At 35.9% G+C, this 26,751-nt stretch overlaps 1 protein-coding gene and 1 long non-coding RNA gene across 7 annotated transcripts in view; one reads left to right on the top strand and one right to left on the bottom strand.

The window, feature by feature from the left end:
- LOC105150439 (uncharacterized) overlaps positions 1–26,751 on the bottom strand; it is a 364,524-nt gene that overhangs the window by 92,188 nt on the left and 245,585 nt on the right. For all 6 annotated transcript variants that reach the window (XM_087410153.1, XM_087410155.1, XM_087410154.1 and 3 more), the window contains exons 2-3: positions 6,208–6,396; positions 4,498–4,661 (exon numbers count right to left, since the gene is read on the bottom strand). In XM_087410153.1, the coding sequence (XP_087266279.1) occupies positions 4,498–4,661; positions 6,208–6,396 (353 nt within the window). The remainder of the gene's footprint in view (positions 1–4,497; positions 4,662–6,207; positions 6,397–26,751) is intronic.
- Positions 1–26,751, top strand: part of LOC147908248 (uncharacterized) — a 36,255-nt gene that overhangs the window by 5,178 nt on the left and 4,326 nt on the right. The window lies entirely within an intron of this gene.

Raw genomic sequence — 26,751 nt, 5'->3', positions numbered from 1 at the left:
GATTATTTTTCAGCAAACTGCATGTGTTCATATAGTAATTATTTTCTTAGTAAAAATAAATTTGTATAAAATTTTAAAGTATTATTTAAATTTTATACACATTTATTTTTGCTAAGATCTTTAAAGAATATATGTAATTATTTTAGAAAAAATATATAATTATTTTTTCTCTAAATTTTAAATAACTCTCCTTTTATCTAAATTATAGAAAAAGGAGCATTACTTAAAAATTACATGTGTAACAAATAAATTAAAATCCAAATTAAAACTGAGTAAAAAAATAACTAATAATCATTACTTTAAAAAATAAAAGTCTTATGAAAATAGTATTCTCTAATTCCTTTCTTTCCTTTATTAAAATATTGTTTTCTTAAGTGATTTTTATGCGATAAAAATTTCTTAAATAAAGCTTTCGTCTTGATTTAGTGTGAAGAATCATCCCTTAAAATCTTTTAGAGTATTTATAACTATACCACCCTGTATATAGAAAAAAATTGTGAAAAAGTTTGAATAAACATGCGAGTGAAAAGTCTAAATAAAAAAGATAATATTTTTATCACGATATGCGGCTGACATGCATGAATCGGCAGATGAATCCCACGAGAAATGAAATAAGACGCACGCGTCCGAAAAAGAACCGGACTGGTTTACTGCATTATGATAATGACGTTGCATTCACGCGGGCAAATATTCTCTGGTGAAAAGACGTGACTGGTCGATCGGGCTGGTCGGTTGCATCATCGCCGAGTGATCGTTAAACGCATCATCGACCGCGTGACAAACGGTCAGCGGTTCGTCAGTCGTGTGCGCAACCGCGTATAATTAATGCAAGCGATCCATTCGTCAATCGGACGCGATATCCATCTACGCGTTGCTAATGAATTCCACGATCATCGTCTAGTCGCTTCAACGCGTGTTCCAACAGCAGATGAATTCTCTCGTTTGAGAGACGGTTGCGTGCATAGTCGGTTGCAGAGTATTTTTCTGCTTCAAAATTTTTCTTTAGATTATATTTTGTTTTAATATTTATTTTTTCGATATTGATTGTAAATATTTATTTTAAGTCTTTTATAAAAATTCATTAATACGAATAAATGAAATATAGTCAGGATGGATCTTGATGCCTGATATTTGCATGAATTTTTACAATTTTCTGTGCCAATTATTTGTCGGTCTTGAAACAATCTTAAGCTGGTATTCATAATCGATTCTTATTTTAAGACAGTCTTAAGTAACGTCTTGAGATGCTAATATAGCCCTCTGATTGGTTTATAACATCTTAAGACTGTACTTAAGACGATTTTGAATATAATATCTATACATATAATGAATACCGGCCTTAGACTGAAGCTGGAATATGTAATATCACAAATTAAATTGACAAGCAATTTAATATTACTGATGTTAATAAACATCTTTAAAGCATCGTAAATAAATAAAAAAATTCATTGTTTAAGAAAAAAATTTATTTTGTTAGCATATTCTAGATGCAGTAAGTAAATCTAAAGGTAGACAACTCGCTGATCAATTCGTCATTCCAACAGGAATATCATTATCGCAGCTTCGGTGAATTTATTAGAAATTGTTACGTCTATCACATGAAAGTCTTTGGTTGAAACGTTAAGCGTGAAAGACGATGCCTCGTCGGCTGTTCAATTTCTTTGCGGCCTGTCTTGTTACGATACAACGCAGTACATACATACTTTATAGCATCGCGATAAATTACCATGAAGTCGGTAATTATTTTTGCGTATGTGAGTAACGAAGACTCTACTTGGTTCGTTGTAACTTGCTGAGTGTTGCGATCAAATTTATGAGCCTATTAAAAATTTCTGGCTAATGTTCTTCGGGGCGTAGAAATTTTTTCAACCACATAATTTCTCAATGAATACGCAATAAAGACGTAATACCAAGTTGATTTTTATTATGTCGTTGATCATCGTTATTCAATCATTTTCATATTGACTACATTAATATATTATATAGTACTACATTAATAATTTAGGTTGTAAATGTCACGTGATAAAGAGAGCAACTAACGACCATATAAAACTAAATACAAATGATTTAATCACTTGTATTCTGTAATATAGAAATATAATATTATGTTAAGTATATTTTTAATTTCCTTAATACCTTATACTGAATTTTGAAATTTTTGTTTAATTGTTTGATTTCTATAATTGTGAAACTGTTTTTGTTTTATTATTTTCTATTTTAAGTCCGCATCTCCAGACCTTTCTAATTTAAGAGAATAATAGACGAGCACTTGGCACTTGAAAAATGCTATTTTCGATTCCTGTTATTTACAGCGACAGAACTCCAATTAAATTCGCAAAAAGCTTCGTCGAATTGATCGTTATTTCCAAGCAATTAATTTTATAGTCGCCGCAAATTAGTACTACACCTAGATTGGATAATAATTAATTGGTATGTCAAACTTTGTACAATGGTAGATGTTTGACTTTATAAAATTTTTAAACTTTTATGTGTACACAGTAAAAAACATTATATATTAATATTGGAAACGGTCCATTCATGTTCTTGTTAACTGATTGTGTTAAATTTCTCAATATATTTAAGTGTTAATTTAACATAACGTGATTATTTTAATATTTTGTGTTAAATTGATATTCAACATTTTAAAACATTAGAAAGTCTTGTAATTTGTAAAAAAAAATGCTTTTTTTATACTATATAATCTCGAAAATCATTTATAGCAGTTCTGTGAATATCATTATTAGTGATCCGTTTGATTTTACGGTAACTTCTAACTACGGCGGTTTTCTCATGAGAGATTTCAATAGTATTAGATCGCGTTGTATCATTATGAAGCCGAGTCATAGTACCGAGGATGCGAGTACGGTCCGTGGAGGTGTATTCATTCGCAAAAACGAGCGTGCTTATCGCGACAATGAGAGGAGAGAGCAATTTTATGAGTTCGGTGCCGTGGTTATTCGCGCGTACGAAAATAGTCGATGGCCATGGTGCGATAATGGAATTTAATAATGCGATATGCGTTCTCTCTCTCTCTCTCTAATATCTCGGTACTCTCTCCTCTTTCCTTTTCACCCTCATCGTCTTTCAGTTTCTCTTCCTCGCAAACGATGTGGCGCAGCACCGTTGAGCAAGTGCATGAGCATGTCGGGCCAAGCGCGTTCAGTGGCTCGGTTCGCCGGTTAATTAGCCATTAAATATCAAGCAGCCGGTACGAGACTGCACGCAGATGGTATTTCGGATCAGTTAGAGCAGTTAGCAATGGGTAATTACGGATAATAAACAGACTGCGCGACTGCGGCAGAGTACGGCGCGCGTGGCGTGTTGTATGAATGGTCCGGAAAGCCGAGTTGCGTTTGTACTATGCAGAGATGCATAAAAATTGAAATATCATAAAATATAATGGATTTCCGATGTCTGGAAAATTAATATGTTCTCTTTGGATTTTTGATACGAGAGTTAAGATCATCGTAAATTGATACGAAAATTTAAAAAACTAAAATCCTAACATTAAAAAATTTAAAATTAAACGTATAAAATAAAAAAAGAATAGGCTCTTCAGGAGAGAAGTATTTATTTCGCATTGACAACCCAATTTTAGATTGACCGTGTTTTGAATCTGATATATCCGTATATGTCATATTTCTTTGTACAAAACGAATATTGAGCGCGTCACAAAAATACTGCGCTTCATGAACATGGAAATTCGGCAACGAGAATACATTCGTGATAATCATTTTGCATTCGTTTCAAGGTAGATTAATTAATCGGCACGCCCAAAATATCGAACCAACTGGATAAACCATTAGCATTAATATTTCATTATTCTCTCATCCTACTCTGGTGTTATCTGACTATCCAGATTGAATCCAGTTAAATAAAATCGTCCTACTATTTCAAGCTTTCTCGAATTTGCTCTATTCGATGAATGTGTTCGATGTCGAATGTTACTGATCGCGATTTGAGAGTGTGATCGATTGCGCCGCGCTGGGTTGCTTTTATCGTAACAAGTCTAGCATTCAAGTGAAATAGCAACTATTACAATTTTGTAGTAATCGTATATCTCTCATTTACAATTAATTAGAACATTTGATAACGAGAAACTAAATTATGTATTTAGAATAAGTGATTAATATGTAATAATATTACGATTATTATATTATGTATATCTAATAAATAATAGAACAATTAGAATAATTAGATGGAGAATCAAATATCACAATCTTCATTTTAGAATTTTAAAATGCAAATCTTCTCTCTAATTAACTTTAATTTATTTTACTGAGTGACATACCTCCATATAAACATTGCATTATTTTTCTTGCAATCGTGTTCGTTCATTGTTATTTTACGCTTTACACGCTAATGAGCAGAATTGCTTTTAACATAATTTACATATTACCATTCACTTGAGACCATATATTTACGGATAAGTCGTTGATATACGTGTATATAAAACGTATATAAAACACGCATACACATATTAGACGGTCTTGTTACCTTTGATAGGTTGCCTGAGGTCCACCCGGTGTCATGGCGGTAGTTGTGTTTTGTGTTGCGAGTGCGAGTTTCTGCTGTCGATGTTGGAGCATCTGCCGGCTGAAGACCCCGTATCCGAAGCCATAGATTTCGTCCTCCTCCTTGTCGCTGAGGCAGCTCGAGGGCTGCACAAAAATGGAGATCGTTCGTTCTTTTCCTCTATCTATAGAGGCGGTGGGGTTTTGCTTGCGAAGCAGTACTGGCTACTACTTATGTTGTAAACGGAAGAAGATAGGGACGGTATTAAGAATTCGTTATACAAAAGTAGTGTTGTGCTGCAGAATTTTATGAGGAAAAAGATGACATAATCGGACGTGAAAATCAGTCTAATCGATGTTGAAAAAGAAACGACAAATCTAAAGATCTAATTATGTAGAATGGCTTCCATTTAATTATAAATCTATAAATCTCCAATTTCAAATTGTAAAAAGTAATTATTATTGTCGATTACAAGATTGTGAAGTTCCAAGCAAATAATTATATTATATTAGAATTTTTAATTTAAGGCCTACTAAAATACTTGTGATGTAATAAATTCAAATTAAAAAGATAACTTAATTAAATTTTTGATAAAGTAGAGTTGACATAAAATTTTGTATTATAATTACACTAAAATTTTGTATTATAATTACGCTAAAAATATTTATAAAGAGAAGTGTATAACATAATTATATAATATTTACAAATCTATTCATTGTGTCATGTATCCATTTTTGCAAAGTTAACTTTTTCTATTTTAAATATTCATGAGATCGTTGTTGTATCTAATTTAAAAAACATTAAAAAATTGTAATGACCAATCGTTTTCGTGCTTAATCAAAACGTGATATTCTGAAAAGAATGACTTTTATATTAATTTTCCCAATCGACACATCATCGATCTTCGAAGCAATCTGACCTTAATAGTCAATCGATTGCTTGCGTTTGAAAACTCGATTAGCCGCGGGGAGAAAGACTGAGTAACGAACAATAACCGATTTAAGCTGGGATCGATAGGGTCTACATGGTTAATCGCCTTAAAGCACTTTGGAAAGTTACTCATGGAAGAGCCACGAGCCCACAAACGCAAAGTGTTTGAACTTCCTTCCGTGAAGGATTTCCCGTCAAGTCTCTCTTTTGCTAAACATATCGTTGAAACATATATAAAAGATAGAGATACAAATCAGCATATTAAAAAAATATTAACTAAATCAACACAATTATATTTCGTATAACAATTTCTCATTATAAGGCTTAGGCACTACTATTTGTTACCAATTACCACAAAATTATTTATTATCTTAGATACATATTTATGTACATATATCGTTACAAAGATTGTTGAAATATAATTTTAGTCTTATGAATACGTTCATATTTCATCGATTGCTTGATAAATACGCGATTGCCTGCGTCTGACAATTTTCTTCGTGATAAAATTGTTCCCGCCCATCAGAAAAAAGAGACAAATGCTCGTATCGAATCAATAGAACGTGTTCTTCTTGCGAGTTCTGTCCCTTCAAAAGCAATTTGGCCAAGTGTCAGGGGAGTAGAGTAATAAGAAGAAATCGCGGCGATAGACAAGCTACTATATGTCACCCTATAACCGCATTATGCTAGCCGCGGAAGCAATAAAAGAAGAGAACGTCGCGGGAAGGGGCAAATAAAAGCGAATATGAGGGATTTGCTCACCGAGTATTTTCCGGGCACGTAAATGGGCTGTGAATGACTGGTGGTGAGCTGGGTGTTGGGCATTCGTGCGGAAGCGTTTGTTTCTCGCCGGCGTAGTTCCTCGAGCGGCTCAAGAACATCCCCGTAATGCGTCCTGAAGAGATCTGCATATCTTGAGGCAAGCCCTTCCAAATACCCTCTCTCGCCCTCCTGTAACACACAATGTCAAAATAATTAGAAGTTATCGAAAAAATTCTACAAATGAAAATGTTTGTGTATATAAGCATATTCATTATTTTCACATGTAACGTAAAATAATATGATTTCATTAAGATATATAATATGATTTCGTATTAGCTAAATCTGTAAAAGATTTCCATAACGATAGTTGTCAAAAATTCATTGTTGACCTCAAATTTTTTAAGAGCTTGCTATAATCAGCAATAGCTGAATAATAAACACACTTTATTGTTATATTGCAATGTCAAAAACTGTTTGCATGTGCTCAAGTAGATTTGTGTAAAATGCGTTATAATTTTCTCATTAGTTGATAAATTAATAAACGATTGTAAATTTTTAAATGCAATCGTCATAAGATCAATTCATATTGGAAATGTGGAACGCATTTAGATTAATTATTGAGCTATTTATTAATGAAGCCTGACAAAAGCACAGAATTATCTCATATATTGCAAATAATAATAAATGACAGAATGTGTTATCTGAATAAATGAGGTAACTTTTCGAAATAATCAGATATACATTGTTACAATCGTAACATGGCGATAGATTTTGTTTTTACTACATAAATATTAATTTTTTTTTAGCATACATGCAATATATTAAATATTAAATCTGTTTTCTCTTGGCAGATAATTCGCATATTTCATATATGCACAATTTAAAGTAAAAAAAACATTTGAAAAATACCATAAGTAAAAATATAAAGTGTTAGAGACAAGCGTTGTATTTCTGTACGATAGTTTTTAATATTGACGATGTTACATTAAAGATCAACTTCTAATCAAGTAAACTGATATTCTCGAAAAAACATCTTCGCGTATAAAAAATGTGTGTATACACATTCGCCCTGTTTTCCTGAATTGGACCAGGTCGGTACAGTAGTATATGATTCCAGGAAAGAAGTAGACAACAGGAAGTAGATAGAAGAAAGTCGAGGATAGAGATCGACGTACGAAGGTTGGTGTCACATTAATATTTCAGGATTCCACTTCCGCCGACTCTTGATTCGACTCTCGGCTCGTTGTAACCATGGAAGGGCTGTGTCCCTTTTATGGCCGCGAGGAGGAAGTGGAGGCGGAATAGAGAGGAGCGAGGAGTTGGTGGGCGTAGGGAGGATCGTGAAACGGGAACGCTTTGTCTGGCGCGAATCGCCTCCTATTTACACTTTAAGCGGCCTCCATCCATCCTCCACATCCGCCGCTGCCGCCACCACCGCTGTCGTCTCTCCGCTAGGTGCCAGCAAACGATATTCCACGGCTACCATCGCGGTCGTCTCTCCCGGATTTAAATCCCATTTGTAAATATTCCCTTCGCGGCTGTGAGTGAATTACGTGGGAATTATGCCCGACGCGAAGAAGCGGTTCATCTTCCGCGCGCGCCCGTTCCAATTTCGCAAAAGGCGCCGACAGGTTTCACGCAGACTTTGCGACAAAGTGCGCTACACGTTTAATTTCTCGATGGTGAGATGGCAAAATAAAGAAGATATCTCTCTTGCTATGTATAAGAATGTAAGATGTACACGATATAAAAAATACTCTTTATTGATAATACTGAGCAAGCGAGTGACAAAACAGCTATGGAGATCGTTTTTTACGATTGTGCACAATTGTTGTCTTAATAAAATCGGTTCGTCGAGTTATTAATCAACAGGACACTTTAGCGATTTTATTTCACATAATTCGTCATAATAATTTACGTTTTTTAGAACGCGACTCACGGTGAAATAGAATACAATGTAAAGATAGAAAACGCGAACGAAAAACGCATGCGCATGACTAATCCTCTGGGATATGTGACATACGACATACATTTCAACAATTCGATAGCCGTCGCAAAATTATATCGCAAATGTTGCCAGATATGCGGCTTCATTCCGCTAAAAGAATTCACGACGCGCTCGACATTACATTGTGTAGTATTAGTAGAGTAAATTGCATGAAAAAATATACAGAATATTCCGTATTAAAATTATACGTATTATACGTATATAAGTAACTAAAATAAAATCTAACCTGTATTCAAATAAAGGCAAATAAAAGTCCGAATATAATAGGCGTATTATATCTTTTTTTTTATGACAATCGACAATTTAATTGAATCACTAAAAAGCTCACTTTACACTTTACATCTATAATTTGTGGCAGATTTCAAAATAGAATTGTGTTCGTAATTTTATATATTCTATTTTTAATAAAAATGGATTACGAAAATGAGAATACATCGAATATGTAAATGAATATACTCGTATAGTAGCAGCTACAATTGCAGCAAAGATTCGGAGGCGACGCAGAGCCGTTGCAATTACTAAGATATAATTATTAAAAAAAAAAAGTACCGAATAACACCCATTCTCTAAAAATCGTAGCCAATATAGCTCTTCCTTTGCTTCACTCCCAAAATTAATCTTGGAAGATACACGATTCCATGAATATAACATGATATGTCATGATATGTCATGTCTTGATATGACATGTCATGTATTTCAGCGATGTTCGCTATTAGTGGAATAATATCAAACTTCGAGCATAACTTCGTTATATACGAAAATTAATGGAGTGAAAGTAAAACGCCAGCTTTTATTAGCTGTATGAAATGAAACCTAAACACGATATTATAAAAAAAACTTGCTATGGAAGTTATTTTTAGTAATATAACTCTTTTTATGTACACGTAGCTAGTTTCTAACAATAAGTTCTTATAATACATCGGATTTCACTTCTTGTAATAATAAGAGAGAGAGAGAGAGAGAGAGAGAGAGAGAGAGATTCTGATTGTAGAATTATATTCAAAAAGGCATATCTGTTTTCATTCTCTATGCTGTATGTAAAGATTTTTGAAAAAATCCCTATTGCATTTTTACAGGAAATATCTACACTGAAAAAAAAGATTGGCTGCTGTAGCAAATTAGATGGTAAAATATGGCATAGCATTTTTAATTGGCTGCAGCAACTAATCTTTGGTTGCAGCAGCTAATTTTTGTTGCGCTAGCCTATCCGTCAGTATAAGATTTCGATAATCTAATACAATCAAAAATTGATTGCTGCAATCAATTAAAAATGCTGTGCCATATTCATTCAATCTTTTCTTTCAGTTTATGAAATCCATCATATATATCGATTATATGTATATATAAAAAGAGTTCAATTATGTATAACTATATATCTGACACCCTAATACTTCCTTTAATGTTATCACAAATTATAAATCGACTTAAAATCTATTTTACATTCAAATCTGTAAACGCGTGTGATACGTAATACGTCGGATCGTAGTGCGCCAGATATTCAATGAATCGATAGGAATAGAGTCATCAATTGCAAAACGTCAAACGTCAAGATTTTCATTACGATATAATCTATTCCGAAGGTTCTACCTCGGGGAGAGTTAGAGAAGACATTAAGGTGAGTGTCGAAGACGCGCGAAGGATGAAACGAACGGAACGAGTCATCGTTCCGCTAACCGCCCCTCTCCTTTTCTCATCCCTTTACGTACCCGTTTCTCTCGCCCCCTTTTATCGATAATCCGCGAGTATTAATTAGAATTCCAATCTTCCGATTTAATACGATGTTCCACCTCCCCCCCTTCCCCCCGTTCCAACACTTTCCTCCGCCGTTCCAGGCCTCTTCCTTCCACTTCCTCTTTCTCCTTTTCCGGGCTTCTGCCCGTCATTTCCCTCCGAGGGGCTTAACGGTCAAACTGAAACTTTCAAATTGAGAGCGCATAAAGCGAACGAATTTTGCACGCGCGGGCACGACTCTTTGGAACTTTATCGCATCGTAAATTAAAATTTCATCCATGAACGGATAATTGAGGAGTGATTAAAGCGTTCATTTTGCCAAGCTGCTTGGCGAAATGTCTGTAGAAATGTTCTTGTGGTTGGCTCCTATCCCGATTCGTTTTGATATCTCATCAAAACGAATCTTTGCAATCACTATGTTTGTGCTTCGATAATATGATTTCAAGCAGCTTACGTTTTTTTCTTATTATGATAAATCTTTTTTAGCACAAGTTATTAACAAATAATACGTATTTATCCATATTTTTTATAATTAAAAAAGAAAAAAATGAATAAATTTCGAGGAGCAGATTGAATTCCCAAACCTTCGCCTAGAAATGCTCATGATATAACGAGAACGCAATTCCTTTTGATTATTCTATGATTCTTCGCCATGTCCTAATTCTTCAATTTTTTGGAAAAAAATGTATGTCCGGCGCCATGCCATATAATTGGATAACAGCGAATTACCGCGGAAAACATAATTGCACCGGTGGTCCACGCCATCTTTAACGAGCGCCGGGTTTCAGCGATTAACCGGATTTTACAAGGGACAACAAGATTTCTTCTGAAACGGCAAAAAATGGCGCACAGGTTCTTCCGCGCAAGCTAAGTACCTGTGCCATGGTAAAAGTGTAAATTCTCCGTGCTACCATTCTATCGTGTTACCGTTCTGGCAGAATCATTTCATTCTAACGAGACAGTGGTATACAACATTAGCTACCCGGTTCGAGTCGACGCTTTGGACGGACATCCGACGAACAACCCAGCAACGACCGCCCCCTCAGTAGCTCGATAACAAGGCGCGCACTGTAATTATGTTTCGTCTCCTCCCCATCATAGATTTTCCGTGAGACTACACGACACACATTGCTATTTGAGGAACACCGTTCCTTTAACCGAGAAAATTTTACGGATAATAGAGACACTTTTTCAGCATGACAAACGACGCCGTTGCGTTATTATGACACATACACACACATTTATATATATATATATACGCCTTATCGTTTATCAAGTTTTTGTTAAAATAGATCTTCATTAACCGTCGCATAAAGCGGAATGAAAAAAATCGCGTAGAGAAAAAGACAAAAAGTAAATAAATGAATGAATGCTAATGCGTCCCGGATGAGCATTTACGCAATGCATTCCGTAATTCAGTGTGACTGCTATCGCATATTTCCGTGCTAAAATTTTCCGCGGAATATCGTTCGTGCTATTCTGTATTACTCGGAAAATGAACGAATCGAAAAATGACTGCACTTTTGTAGCACAGTCAGCATAGAAACGAACTTTTCTACGTGAAATATTATCTCACTTGCAGAAAGGATTACGCTGTACTGACAAGTAAGCTGCTCAGAGTTGACGGGTCGATAATGTTCTGAATTCTTCGTTGCACTTTTCGAGACTCGTTTTTCAGAGATCACAGGAAAATCGAGCGAAAGAGATCGGAAGGGAACTCGGGAGAATAAAATATACTTCTGCCCTATTTATCTATCGCTCACTTCCGCTCGCGGCAAAGAGTTGGCAATTCCTTCGGTTAACTTTCGTATCGACTCTTCTTTCTCTCCTCACCCGTACTGTCGGAATTCAAAGTGGTCAGCGATGCGCGCGTGATCCGCCTCGCTCAAGAAGATAAAGCCTCGCGAAGCCGCTAGTCGTTAAGAAGTGAGGGAGCGGATCGAAAAATCAAGCGCGTCCGTCGGTTCTCATATTTCCTTTGAAGTAGGCAAACCCACTTTCAGAGTGTTAACATTGCCGAGCGCGGCACAACTTTCCGGAAAATTATTTTACTCCGGGCGAAGGCAATCCCTATTGACTCGCTCGCGATCGCTTCGACGAGGTTGTGCGGGATGAGAACGAGCGAGAGGATGAAGAGACGGTTGGGAGGAGAATGAAGGAAGTAGCAGTAGAGCAAGGGAAGAAACGGTCGAGCTGAGATAGAAGAGTGGAAGAAAATTGAAAAGTCAAGAAGCCCTTCCCTCACCCCGCCGACGTGCTCGAGTTTAACCGCGTACTGCAAGACGAGCTTTACTCTCTTTACTCTCTTTACTTCTTTTTATATCGGTCTATTTATCCATCTATACCTTTTTTTTCAGTCTTCTTTCTCTTTCTACTTTTCTCCATTTCTCGATGACTCGCCTTCTTCTTTTTCTTTTGTGGACTCTGCTCTTTTACATCTCATTTTGTTCAACCAGTACGTCGTCATGGGCACGCTTTTCATTCCTCGAGCCGAGGAAGTTCATCGACGGTTGCCTACCGATGTAATTGCAAACGAAATGTCGTGTAATAATTTCACAGTATATTTCCCGATGGAAATTATACTCATCTCGAGAGTACCGCTTTTAATGTCCTTCCAGATTAAATACAGGAGTACAAGGATCTTCAAGCGCGAAGTATTCGATAAAATAAAGTATTCACCCCGTCACGTCGTGTGCTCGGTGGCTACCCGATCTGTTTTCATGGCGGAATGGCATCCGTGAGCCATTCGCCGGAAATGAACCATCTCTCGTAGAGACGCATATCGATTTCGCATACGAACGGCGACGCTTCTCACGCGCTTGAAATCCGAGGCGCGAAGTAGATGGCGGTTTTACGATAATTGAGCGGCCCGTGGGGCACTCCATCGTTTCTACACTGCCGGCGTGATAGAGGACGGAATTATTTTCGGGTGGTCCCTCCAACGGGCGTTGCACCCGCCATTAGCGGAGGCAGAGCAGCACCCCGACGTATTCATTTCCTCACCCTCATTATTTACATATACTTCATTTACTCGCTTTCCCTTCCCACCGACGCGCCAGCTCGCCATCGACGAAATGTAATCCGCGAAAAGCCAGGCGGGTACGGCAATCATGATCTTCTCGCACCAGACGGTTCCCCGGATTCATGCTCGATCGAGGACCTCGGTTAGATAGCAAAGAGCGAAATCACGTACTTATTGTTTTCGATCGATCGGATACGGCTAAAAGCGTCGGAAGATAGACTTGCTCGTTAAAAACGCATCGCTTATCGAGGGGGGACAGAAATCCTGAGAGGCTATTATTTCGTACACTGTTAATGCACGTTCCTCTTACATTTCTTCTTTTCATATTTTTTGCATGTTTCCGATAATATATGTATTTTTTTTTTTATAAGATAACTTACAAATGTGGTTATAAATATATGGGCTTTCATTTCAATATTTTAAATGTACTAAAGGCTTTATGTAAAAACATAAATATTTTATTAATCAGCAAAAACTCGATTCATTCGATTGAACGTGACTGTAATCATTGAGCAATTATTTGTAAAAAATTAATTAATGCTGATAAAATCGAAAATTATAATAATATACTTCATTACTCGTTCACTGTACATTACTCGTAATTGCAATGTATTATAGATAAAAAGCATGTATAAATAAAAAGTAAAACAAAGTAAAAGGGATAATATATTGCTAAGAAAGATTGTAAAAAAGAAGTTTTCCAGATGAACTATACATAAAATAATAGAAACAGTTTTTAATACAAATAGAGAATGGTTTTAGGTTGAGAACTGTTGGCTTCGATAGGGCAAGTATTTCACGTAGTTTCAGTACCGCAACGAGGCGAGGGCGAAGAATAAAACGGAATGACGGTAGGATAGACGCTAAGAGGCAAAGGTCGACGAGTAATGCGCAGCAGACTGGTCCACGAGTGGCGTGGCGTAGTGGATGGTTGGTATTTCGTCCCTTTTCAGACTCGACGAAAGCCTCGACGTTAGGATTTCGGCGTCAGGCTTAAGAGCTGCCGCCTTAATCTCCGCTTGCCCAACCAGCCTTCTACACTCCACAATCCCTTCGTCGTCTTTTCCCCGCGTCTTATTCCTTTTCGGACTCTCATCCTCCTTGCCGTTGGCCGCCGTCAACATCGCAGCGGCAGTCTTCCGCCACGGTGCAAGCACGTCTCGCGGCAAAGCTCCGTGCTTTCCTTCTTTCTCAACTTTTATTTTGACCGTGGTGGGACCGTAGAATGTTTACGGAACCCGGAAGTTAACGGCGGCTAAGAGCAAAGATTGATGCCATCGGAGATGGTGAGGATTCTTCTAAATGGAGATTGTGAGATGTGATGCATGTACGTCGCTCGAAATGCTCGTTCCCGTAAGCTCGGACAGCAAAGGGATACCTTTTCCAGCATTGTTTATTTACAATTGTGTCTATTTTTCTCGAAAACATTGAGATATTTTAACAGTAGGAATCTTGTACACTGAGAACAAAATGTTTTAATTTAACAAATAAAACGGTCTATCGCAAAAATGGTATTTTAATGAAACCAAACAGAATTTCTGATCATCATAATCAGAAATTCTGTTTAATCTTATCAAAATGTCATTTTTTGGGTTGTTGAATCAAAATGTTTTTTCAGTATAAGTATCATGATATTTATTGATTTTGCAATGTTCTATAAAATTGCAAAGCTTAATAATAAATATATGATAGATACTTTATTAATTAAAAAATAAATTTTCATGATTAGCAACAGTTAACAATGAGTGATTTTTCAGTTAAAAGAATTCAATTTCTTATAAAACTGTGACTGGTGAAGTGACGTCGCTTATAAAAATTATCTTCAAATCTCTCCGATGCGTCAGACGATTTCCAGAGAAGCATCGTCGAAGGTCTCGACGTTCTGATGCTACGGGAATCCTCCACCCACGCTCAAACAAATACATACATACGTACGCATACTTCAAAACAGAGTCGGCGTCTACTAAATTTTAATCACAAAAATGCATTGCGCATTGTGCCGGTTGTCGGTGGCTCCGAGGACGTGCGACGGGGATAGACGACGCTTGTTGTTGGTAGATGGATATGTCGCGGGAGGGAGGAGGGGGTGAAAGGGTGCGAAAGGGTGGCCCGACGTTCGAGTGGAAATGACTGGAAGGATTGAGAGGAACGGAGACGCGCGAAAGCGAAAAAAGAAACGTCGATGGATAGAAGGGGTGATGGTGAACAGGAGAACGACGACGATGGCGAGAAACAGCGAGGATGGAGAACAGTGTATGCGTGCATGAATGGATTGTAGCATTGTTAAATGCACGAACACGGCTCTGGAAAAAAAACGCTATTGTCAGTGTTTAACGCACAGCGTCGTTCCTCGCCATTCGCCGGACTTCCGAAAAGTTTCCCACCGTCTCTTTTCACGGTCTTCATGAAGCACTTCGGGGCCTTCTCTCCTTCCTATCCAATACGTGTTTTATCAACACACGAAACTTCTAACATTAAAAGCTTCTTGTCTACGACATTTCCGACATCATGTATTGTTCGTCTTGTAATATTAATGAAAGATAAAAGCTACAGAATACAAGATTACGTTATCTCTTTATATCGGTAGTATGCTTCCTCATTTTTTTTTTTGGGAAAAAATTAAAAAAACATATTTCTTTCAATTATCCTGTATATCATATGAATTGATCAACATTAGTGATACGTCATATTTTTGACATTATAAGAATAAAATGTGTGATTGCGCGATTTGTTTGTATTAAACGTTACACTCGCTTTTCAAAACTTTTAATTTTTCACTTTCATAAAAATGTCCATACATAATGCTTAATACGTTATTAATATTACATTGTTATTGAATACTCATGATAATTTTTTTATTATTGCTTATGCACAAAAAGGAGGAGGGGGGGGGTGGGGTAACAAAGCATAGTTTGAAAATGTATAATTCATATCGTTTCTGTTTCCATTTTCCTGTTCTATTATTTGTTTCAATTTTCACACGAAATATAAAATTGGTTGTTATCGTTTAATGCAAAAATAGCGAATTGCAGTTACACTGATATCGTTTAATATGTCAATAAATACTCGTAAAAAACTATGCCAAAATTAATTTTCCTGCTTTCAATATTTCAAATTTTAAATTAATTCTGAAATTTTCTAATCAAAAATGCTACAACAATTGCTAATTCTAATCTGAATAATTGCGTTGCACCGTTTTTGACCATTGCAAGAAAAATTAGAAAAATTAATTTTAACAACGAGCAAACATACATTTTTTATTTAAAAAGCATAATAAAGCATAAATTGCATATCTTTCCTAAAACCTTATAAAAATTATTTTGTACGTAAATATATTAGGTGTTGGAATTAATTCGTAGCGTTTTACAAGAGATGGCACAAGCAGTACACTATTTCGTTGTTACCTATAGTTCTGTATACATTGTAAACATCTATCATAGGACGTCATTTGCCGTACATAACCTTTCTTGAAATCATAAATAACAATACTGTATAATTCATTGAATATGTCAAAATTTGTGCCAGATAAAGTGTTTTTGCGGGGAGTTTTGCTTCATTACTTTAATATGAACAAAAGTGCAGCTGAAGCTCATCGTATTTTAGTGGATGTGTATAGTGAACATGCTCTGGCTGAGCAAACGTGTAGGAAGTGGTTTGCACGTTTTAAAGCTGGTGATTTCGACTTGGATGACAAGGAGCGACCTGGTCAGCCGAAAAAATTTGAAGATAACGATTTGCAGGCACTGCTCAATGAAAACTCATGTCAAACACTTAAAGAATTATCTACGTCATTGGAAGTTGACTTCTCAACAATAGGAAAACGTCTTAAAAGTTTGGGCATGATTCAGAAGGAAGGACATTGGGTCCCATATGAATTGAAACCAAGGGATATTGAGAGACGTTTTCTCACGTGCGAACTGCTGCTTCAACGGCAGAAAAGAAAAGGTTTTTTGCATCGGATTGTTACCGGTGACGAAAAGTGGATCCATTATGACAATCCAAAGCGCAGAAAGTCATGGGTTAAGCCCGGCGAACCATCAACATCAATGGCAAAGCCCAATATCCATGGCTCAAAGCTCCTGCTCTGTATTTGGTGGGATCAGAAGGGTGTCATATACTACGAACTGCTGAAACCGCATGAAACCGTTACTGGAGATCTCTACCGACGGCAACTGATGCGCTTGAGCCATGCATTGAAGCAAAAACGGTCGGAATACTTCGAAAGACACGATAAAGTCATCTTGCTGCACGACAATGCTCGCCCACACGTTGCAAAACCGGTAAAAACATACCTGGAAACACTTAAATGGGAAGTGCTACCGCACCCGCCGTATTCTCCTGATATTGCACCTAGCGACTACCACTTGTTTCGATCATTAGCTCATAGCTTGTGCGAGCAGAAGTTCACATCTTATGAAGATTGTACAAAATGGTTCGATTCCTGGATTTCATCTAAAGATGAACAGTTCTTCCGACGCGGTATTCATTCACTGCCCGAAAGATGGTCAAAAGTAGTAGAAAGTGATGGGAAGTACTTTCATTAATGTATTTTTTAATGCTCATGTGAAATAAATAACATTCTTTCATTAAAAAAACGCTACGAATTAATTCCAACACCTAATAAAAGACGAAAAAAATAAGTGAATAATATGTAGTAAGATAATATAATATATAATTTAATTTACATTTTCCGATTTTTTCATACTTCTCTAATATTCTCTATTTTTCGCTTCTTTACATATATTCTTCATGTATCTGCTGGTAAAAGAAATCACTAAGAATTTCGTAAATATTATATGTCTTCTCGATATCCCATTACCTTTACGACGTATTTCAGTATTCGTGCAGCTGAGACACGTAGTTATCTAAACTATGCAATTTCGTGGGCCTTGAGGGAAGTGGGCGAAAAAAATAAAAGACAATTTTAATTTAGATTCGGGCCTCGGAAACCTGATTGAGTAGCGAGCGAGCATGGAACCTTTTCGTTGTTGCGGCGCGAGTTGTGCGGAAATAAGCCTCGAGGCATACTGAGTATTAGGCGTACAAGTCCGCTCATTTCCGGCCGTAATCACTGAAGTAACGCTAGACCCTTGTCACATCTGGAAGTGGGTATATTTCATTTATTTTCAAAGGCCGACCCTTTGAGCAATCTCTGTGGCTTGCGGCTACTGAATCGTCTCATCCGCTACGGTTGGTTTTCACTCGACTGTCGGTATATGGTTGAATTACGAGCGGCACAGAGGCGGTGCAAAGAGCAAAGGGACAAGATTTGAATTGCTAAAATACCTTTTCTAGCCGATAAACCGTGATCTTCCTACAAATTTTTATACGGAGGAAAGAAGAAGCGCATAATTCAGGATACCGAATCCTCTTGCTGATCTACAGGCTCTATATCTTAAAAAAGTATACGATAACGCGCACAATTCATTTTAATACGAAACTCAATATTTAACTGTTAAATTTATCTTTAAATGTAGTGTAAATAACACTTTACTTTACTACTGTGCTGTTGCTTGTATTTCCTCTTATGGTTTTTTACGCAGTTGTTGCTTGCATAAAACGTACTCGTTATAGAATATCGGAAACGAAGTATTTTAAAACGATCATTTCTATTATAAAATAGGAATTAATGGCACGGGCTGAGTAGATATAGGTTTCGCGTCAACAAAAGCAATTCACGATGATCAGTGACACCGGCATCATCAAACTACGACACAAAGCGCAATGCTGACAGGCAATGGACGACACGCGTACTCCCCTATTGTGCATTTGTTGCATGCTGTTCATTCAGTTAAGCGTTGAGTTGTAATTCAGTCATGCCGATACGTCCATTTAACTCGTTTTGTTCAAGCTGACATATTAATTTATAAAAATAAAACGAACACTTTTGACGAAAGAACAAAACGGACTAATGCGCGCGAAAAATAGTAATAAAATCTTCGATCAAGTGGCCAAATTTTTTTTTAATAAACTATTCTATTAATAAATCGTTTTTTTTCCTGCAAAACACTATTATTCGCTCCATGTATACAGAAAATATAATTTTGCTGAAGTATCGAAAAATTCGATAGATACAGATTTGAAATTTGCTGGAACATCGATAGATATATATTTGAAATTTCCTGGAAATAATTATATATAATAAGTTCAAACTAGAATGTCAATATTTTTTATAGTATGATTCATGCTTGAATTTTTTACGTAATTATTTTGATGGTCTAACAAATTATTTTCAAATCTATTTAAAGATACTTCAGTAAAATCGCTCTCTCCGTAAAATACCCAAAAATATAATTACATTATTATATCTATCTTTAATTAACACAAAAACCGCGGGTTTAAATTAATCTAATCATGGTTTAAAATACATCTAGAGTTACAAGTAATTTTAGAGTTACAAGTAAAATTACAAGTAATTTTATTTTAATGATGACAACCTTCCCTCGTAATTATGATTATTTATGAAAGGCCAAAAATCTAAAGTTCCACGTGCAGATCCAAATTAAAAAGAAAGAATTATCAGATAGATTAAAAATAGCACAGTCGCGGTTTCAGTGTTAAATACTCCCATAATGTTTTAGTGTAATATTTCCCTAATATAATTCGACAAATATATCACGCCAGGTTTAGAAGAAAAAAGAGATTGGAAATGTCAATAATTTTTCCACCTGTGCTACTTCGAAAACTCACGTTCAAGTTTACACCACGCAGAGTTCATTAAAAACACCCGGAAAACGAACGTTGATTATATCGCACATGATAAACTGCATTACGAGTAGTCTGATCTCCGTAGTCTGATCTTGACTCTCGTATCGTGAAAGTTCAATAACCATTAGCGCATGGCTGTTCCGCGGCATCGGATAACGATGCGTTCGCGCTCGAACTACGCAAGCTTAACTACGTCGTAAAAGAGACAAGGAGTCATTAGAGGATATTCGCGTGAGAGTGAGATGAGAAAGATGAGAGACGAGTCGGAGGCAGAGACGAGCCAGTATCATTCGCTATCGAGATAATAAGACGGAAAATCTAACGACGAGCGCCGAGTAGTTAATTACCTGTAGACGCCGCGTAATGCAAACATTAATTAACATACACAATGTGAATGAAAGGAGGGCGTACGCGCATTACGAACCAGCAACAACACACGTGTACCTGCATTATCCGCTCGATAATATCCGCACGATGTCCGGAACACTGAGCACTGCTAGGACTAACCCTGGTAACCACGAAGGTCGATTGTAATTCACATACACATTACACATACACACGTATCGATTTTTTTATTTTCTCAATATATTTTATTTTCTCAATATCTTCCCATAATAATATTTAACGCGAAAGAGAACAAGACAAAATTACAGTTAGCTTCTCACCATGTGTGCCTCCTTTCACACACTCACCCCTATATCAGTCAATTCTCTTCCTTTTTCCTCTTAATCTTTCCCCTCCCGTCTATATATCTTGCTTTGTAACCCCGGCACCCGTGAGAATAATGAGAGAAACCCCGTGCTCACCCCAGACGCCGTCTCATTAAAGACGGCACATTCAGGTGTCAAGTTTGAAATTTTAATTAGTAAAAAACCAATCCAATTCCGCGCGCACCGCGTATAACCGGTCATCCTTCCTTTTTGCGTTGGCGTTCTCTCTTTCTTGCCCTTTTTCTTTCGCGCCCTCGCTCACCGTGCTCGCCGGCGTGGCAATGAGAGTCGGCTGTTCAAAAGCCTCGAACGTTTCAATTAATGCGGCCGCAAGATCGCAGTCCCTCGCTTTCGATCGCATTTTTTTGTTTGAGCTTTGATAGCTCTTCGCAACTTTATGCTTACAGAAAATTTCAGCTATACTTATAAACGTATTTCTATCTCTTCAAAGGAACCGTCATTTTTAGCTTTTAAACATTTATAATTAAGAAAACTTTAATTCTGTGCACATTAAAATAATTTATTTCATAAACTTTAAATTAGAAAATAATATGAGTTTTTCTTACATTCCTTATATCTCTTGCATTAAATAAAAATTTGAATTATAATTATACTATAATCATTTCTATTTTATCAATTAATTAATTAGAGAGTAACTAATTAATTAATTTACTGATTAATTATATTAATTATAGACTAAAAAATTAATTTAAATTATAAATGCGTAGCAGATTAAATTTTTTGCTTAAACGTTTGTGTAAAAAAATAATTGTTATACGATTTTTATTTACGTAAGATTACACTGCAACAGAACAACAGTTAGTTACTGTTATTAAATAATAACAACGTTTATGGAAAGCGAGAAAAGCTGGATTTCCGCTCTCATAAGCGTCCATTCATAACGTAAAACAAAGCAAATTTAGTCCTAAAATGATGAAAGGAAAAGCTTTCATAATCCTGAGCAAGCTTTGACTAGCGCGTTGAGTATTATTAATCCTCGAACAATCTGGCATGTTATAATAAGCAAAGCACCTAATTATTAACTAACTCAAACTTACAGTTTGTGATTCACAATGAAACTAGATTACGCTATAATAATTTTAAAAAATGTAATAATTAATTCACGAATACATAACGATTCAAAATATTTCATTGCTCAAAAGATTTCACCAGCTATTTTATCAGCCTAATTAATAGCAATTTGCCTAAATATAACACCAATTTCGTAATTCGATCAATACACGATTGAAATTATTTTATCGTGGACGGTTATCAGCAGAATCAAGTTTATAACAATTATTACCATTGTTACCACTAATGAATATACGTAATAAAAACACTTTATATATTATGGAGAATTATTTGTTAGTATAATGCATACGTTAATTAGCGTCTATGGTGTCAAATTGAAGATAATATATAAAGCAAAAAGTAGTATAAGTAAATACAATATAAATTACAGCACTTCTAAACATTTAAGAAATAAAATTGACAGAAATAGAAGAAAAAAAGTAATAGAAAATTATATTATAAAAGAAAGAAAATGCAAAATACTTGGAATATTATGCAGACTTTCATTTCTAGAATAGCGTGATTTCACGTCTAGAATAGCGTGATTTACAAATTTGATGAAACTTTCATTGAATAAAGAGCTTCCTCGAAACTTACTTCATTCAATTATATCGCATTACTCGAAGAGATCTTATAGAGGTATATGGTAGTCAATGTAACTGAGTACTCTAAAAGCCTGGCCGGCTGTTTCCGACTCACGTTCAAGCACGATCCTAGATAGTCTACGATAAAAGCGCAATTGAGCTTCTTAAGTCTCTCGAGCGATTCTTCGCAACGAAATAACGCGATCGGAGAGAGAATCAACGGCGGAGCCGTCTCTCATTCGCTAGCCGATTGTTCCTCGAGCGGGGCATGCTTTTCTCAAGGCAACACGCGCGCGCGACGCGCGGTCGAAAGAGAAAGAGAGAGGAGCAAGAACCGGGAAAAAGAGGGTAGCGTGCGATTTAAGGAAAAGTTGGGAAAATCTTGGAAATCCGATTACGGGAGCGAGTAGCGCCGCTGACTGGTTGGCAGTCGGAGCAGCGGTAAGACGGAGAGCTCAGAGAGTCCAACCGGCAGCCTTACAACGAAGGAGGAGGAAGTAGATGGAAGAGCGGAGGCGGCCAGTAAAGTTGTAGTGAATCAGTTTCGGTGTCACGTAGGTATTCCGTACCACGTCCTCGTACAAGGAGAATAAGGCGTGGGCGGCTGGATCGTAAAGGAGAGTATCTTGAGTTGGTGTGAACCGGCGAAGAGAAAAAGGTGCGAATGTATTGTATATACGCGGCTGTAAGAGAAAAGAGAGATAGACACGCAGAAACCGTGTGTAACCATAGAGGGTGCGATCAGGTTCAGTTGAGGATACGATATATATCAACCGACAGCGCACCGTTATTCAATTTGCAGGTCGGTTTCGTTGATTGCGCACCTTAATGCCATTACCATGGTCACCACCTTTGGATAGAATCCTCTTCCTCCTTCTTGCAACGATAGTTCGAGACGGTGGTTGTATTTACACGTGTGTATGGTTGCGCCTCGTTCAAGGAGGTGAAACGTTGTTGATAACGACGACGAGAACAACGATGAAAACCACGACGAAAACGACGACGACAATGACGGTAATGTTCTACTTATTGTTAGTAACAAGGAAACAGTAGTTAGTCGTGATCAACATGGCATATCATCTGTTAAAGTTCTTATATACTCTCAGAGAGTTACCTTCTTACGTGATGTACGACACGTGTTCCGTGAAATGTGATCGATAAGGTTTTCACAGGTGTGCTTGATATCGCGATTTATTGCGTCAAGCAATAAATGTCACTTCCATTCAATGACTCGGTTATAATCAATTATGCATGTAACATAATATTAATGCTTTAATCTTTCCCACCACAAATATAAATTACAAATTACATAATTGATAATATATTAGATATCTCTATACTGCATGCTTATGCATGTCACTAAAATTATTATTTAATTAGAATTGATGTAATGATCAGAAATATTCTCTAAGAGAACAATTAATGTGTCTTTAATATATACAAATATATGTGTGTGTTATTTTTTAAAATAATTAAAGAATAAAATAAAGATTTTTTAGAAAACAAAAAAATACGTATTTCATAAGACAAGCTTTCGAATTTAACTTGTGTCACTTTTTCTAACTAAATATAACCTTAAATACAGATCGTATCATAGAAAAATAATATAATATTCTAAATAAACTTTTAGTCTATTAATATATAATAGACTATTAATATATAACCGTGATAAGTGTGATTAAATCAGAAAGCTGCTTTTTTATACAGTATTTACTTGATGTCAGAGTCATAAAGTTATCTTATCTTTACGACACCCTTTCCAGTAGAACTTATCTGCAATACTAAGTAAGTGACATGATAGCGGAACGTGATGAACGTGACACGTGGCCGAGAAAACACAAGCATGCGAATTAGCCTCACTTGCTCGAAATGTTGGCATGGCAAATGCAATTCAACGCTTGTTTGATGAGCCAAGTGAACGAGCGCGCAAGAAAGAGGGAAGCTGAACGGAAAAGAGAAGAGGAGAAAGCGACGAGAATAACTGAATGGACTAGTCACGTGCTACGCATGCACGCCGTTACTACGAGAGCACGTGTGCGGATGCGAGATCGATCTACGCGCGTCTTGGAATCCCCTGCTTTCGACTGTCCGTATCGCGTATCGCGCCAAGTTATCGATCTTAATTAATTTTAGAGAAAGACATGACATTAAATTATTATACTTGTAATATAATACAAGATACATGAAATGTCGTATCATTTAATTATATATATATGACATATTTATTTTTAACAAAATTGTCAATTATACCATAGAACTAGTATAATTTATTACCATAGTCTGAAAATTGTTTAAATCGTATGACATTTCATGCAGCGGATATATTAAGCAATTATTCATTTTCTGTAATATGAATGAACAACTCACAGAAAGAACAATTATGTTGAATATCTGAAAACTTTAGCTAAATTTAGATCTGAAAATAATTTTGTTGGACTATCAAAATTATTATGTAAGAATTCCAAGTATAATGCTGCAAAAAATTTTAATATTTTAACAAACAGCATCCTACATAATTGTTTTGATAATTCAACAAAATTATTTTCAGATCTAAATTTAGCTAAAGGTTTCAGATATTCAACATAATTGTTTTTTCTGTGAGTTATTCATTCATATTACAGAAAATGAATAATTGCTTAATATCTCTGCTGCATGAAATGTACGATTGAATTAAACAATTTTCAGACTATGGTAATAAATTATACTAATTCTATCTCTGGTATAATTGATTGACAATTTTGTTAAAAATAAATGTCATATATATAATTAAATAAATAAATGATACGACATTTCGTGTATCTTGTATTATATTACAAGTAATTTAATGTCATGTCTTTCTCTAAAATTATCTTTAGAATTATTTTCAGATCTATATCTATCTAAAATTTAAGAGCATTCTTTAGCAGAACCGTTCTTCCCATGCTCCGTATATGAAATTGCATATGTGGAACAAAGTATAACACATTTGTTCCTTAAATATTATAAAATCAATGTTGTATTACATTCATATATATGTTTCTTCAACACTATTGTAGACTCCTGTTACGACTCTGCTAAATATCGCGTTTGATGTGAGGCAGAGGCGATGACATTAGCGGTACGAATTACTGGTGCATTAATTTCGTCATTCTCTCTTTATTCGTTCGAGGGGAATTTCCCAGCTGAGCAATACAAGTGTATGACAACACCGCGCGATATTTCGCCGTGTCGGCGAGTACAGATATATACGCAACAGTGCGCGAATGAACACAGTGCTATTCAGCGTGGAAACTGTTCAGTAATTTCGTTTCGTAAAACGCACTTCGCTATGATTCGCCGTCGAACGGGAGGAAATGCGTACGACACGAAAAAGAGAAGTACCTCGCACTATTTTCTCGAGAGGGAGTGAAGGACGAGTGTATCTGAAGGTACATTCGTTACACAGCGGGACGCTCTCGAATTAGTTCATTTTTACGGTCGTACAATTTTTGCTCGTTTATTCACCTATCCAGCGAGCCCTGCGAAGTGGCCCGCGGCACCGCGACGCCGCTGTCTCTCTCGGTACCAGTCGCTTTACCGCGAATTTATTCCGCGGAGTTAATCACGCGACGCTAATTTTTACCCAACTTTGTTCATCCGCACAAGGCGCCCGCTGCGGCCGTTTCCGCCCCAACTTCCGCGGAATCGCCCTGAAGCCACCTCAGTTTTGTCGCAGATCTCACCCTTGCTTGAACCTAGAACTTCCTCGTTCCTATTTCCGTAATTTACGAACAAACGCGCCTCTTCATTGTGAAATACAAAGATTTTCGAAAGTTCCGACAATTAGCCATTGCTCGTTTCTTTCTCGTTCTATTTAATGTTCTTAACGTTTTTTTTATCATTTAACGATTTTCTTGGCACTTTACTTTTCCAAACATAGAAATTCATCCATAAAAAGCAAAAAATAGCATATCATTAAGACCGTGTTCTGCGTAATGCATCATTTTATTTTCGTCTAATTTTTTCGAACAAGTATAATGTGATATAGGATGCGCTTTATAGGAAGCTTTAAATGTGCTTATTTAATTAAACTTCGAAGTGACAAGTAATTATCTAATAAAGCCAATCACACAATTTATCATTTATTTTAAGAAATAAATGTCCAAATTGATAATCTAAAATCCAATTCTCTATTATACATGTATATTCTGATTAATACACTGTTAAATTGATAATGTCAAATTATATTCAATTTGACTAATTTTTAATTATTTCTGCACTACTACTCAATATGTCGTTAATTTAACTCATTTAAAAATCATTTAGTTAGTCAAATAATATAACTCAAGAAAATATATTAAATTTGATTCAAATTTAGTATTTATTAAGTACATACGTTGATATGGACGTTGTTTACTTTGAAACTAAACGGATTGATTTACATTTGGATTTATTATTACATTATTAACGAATTTATTTACAAATGAAAGCTAGAAATAACAAAATGTTATTTAATTCAAAGGATTAGTTTAGCGTTTATCTAACAGTGTAATATGACGATAAAACAATTTTGTTAAATATATACAATATATATATATATATATATATATATATATATATATATATATATATATTACAAAATAATCATAATTTTAATATTTTGTATTATATTCTTTTATACAATAATTAACACGTTCAGCGTTAAATGTTATGAGAAGCTAATCATACCAAATTGACTCAAGTTAACTTAAG

This window comes from Acromyrmex echinatior, chromosome 10 (assembly GCF_024713525.1).
Source record: "Acromyrmex echinatior isolate Ae372 chromosome 10, ASM2471352v2, whole genome shotgun sequence".
NCBI lineage: Eukaryota > Metazoa > Arthropoda > Insecta > Hymenoptera > Formicidae > Acromyrmex > Acromyrmex echinatior.
Note: the sequence above shows the minus strand (reverse complement) of the source record. Positions and strands in the feature narration are given on the sequence as shown.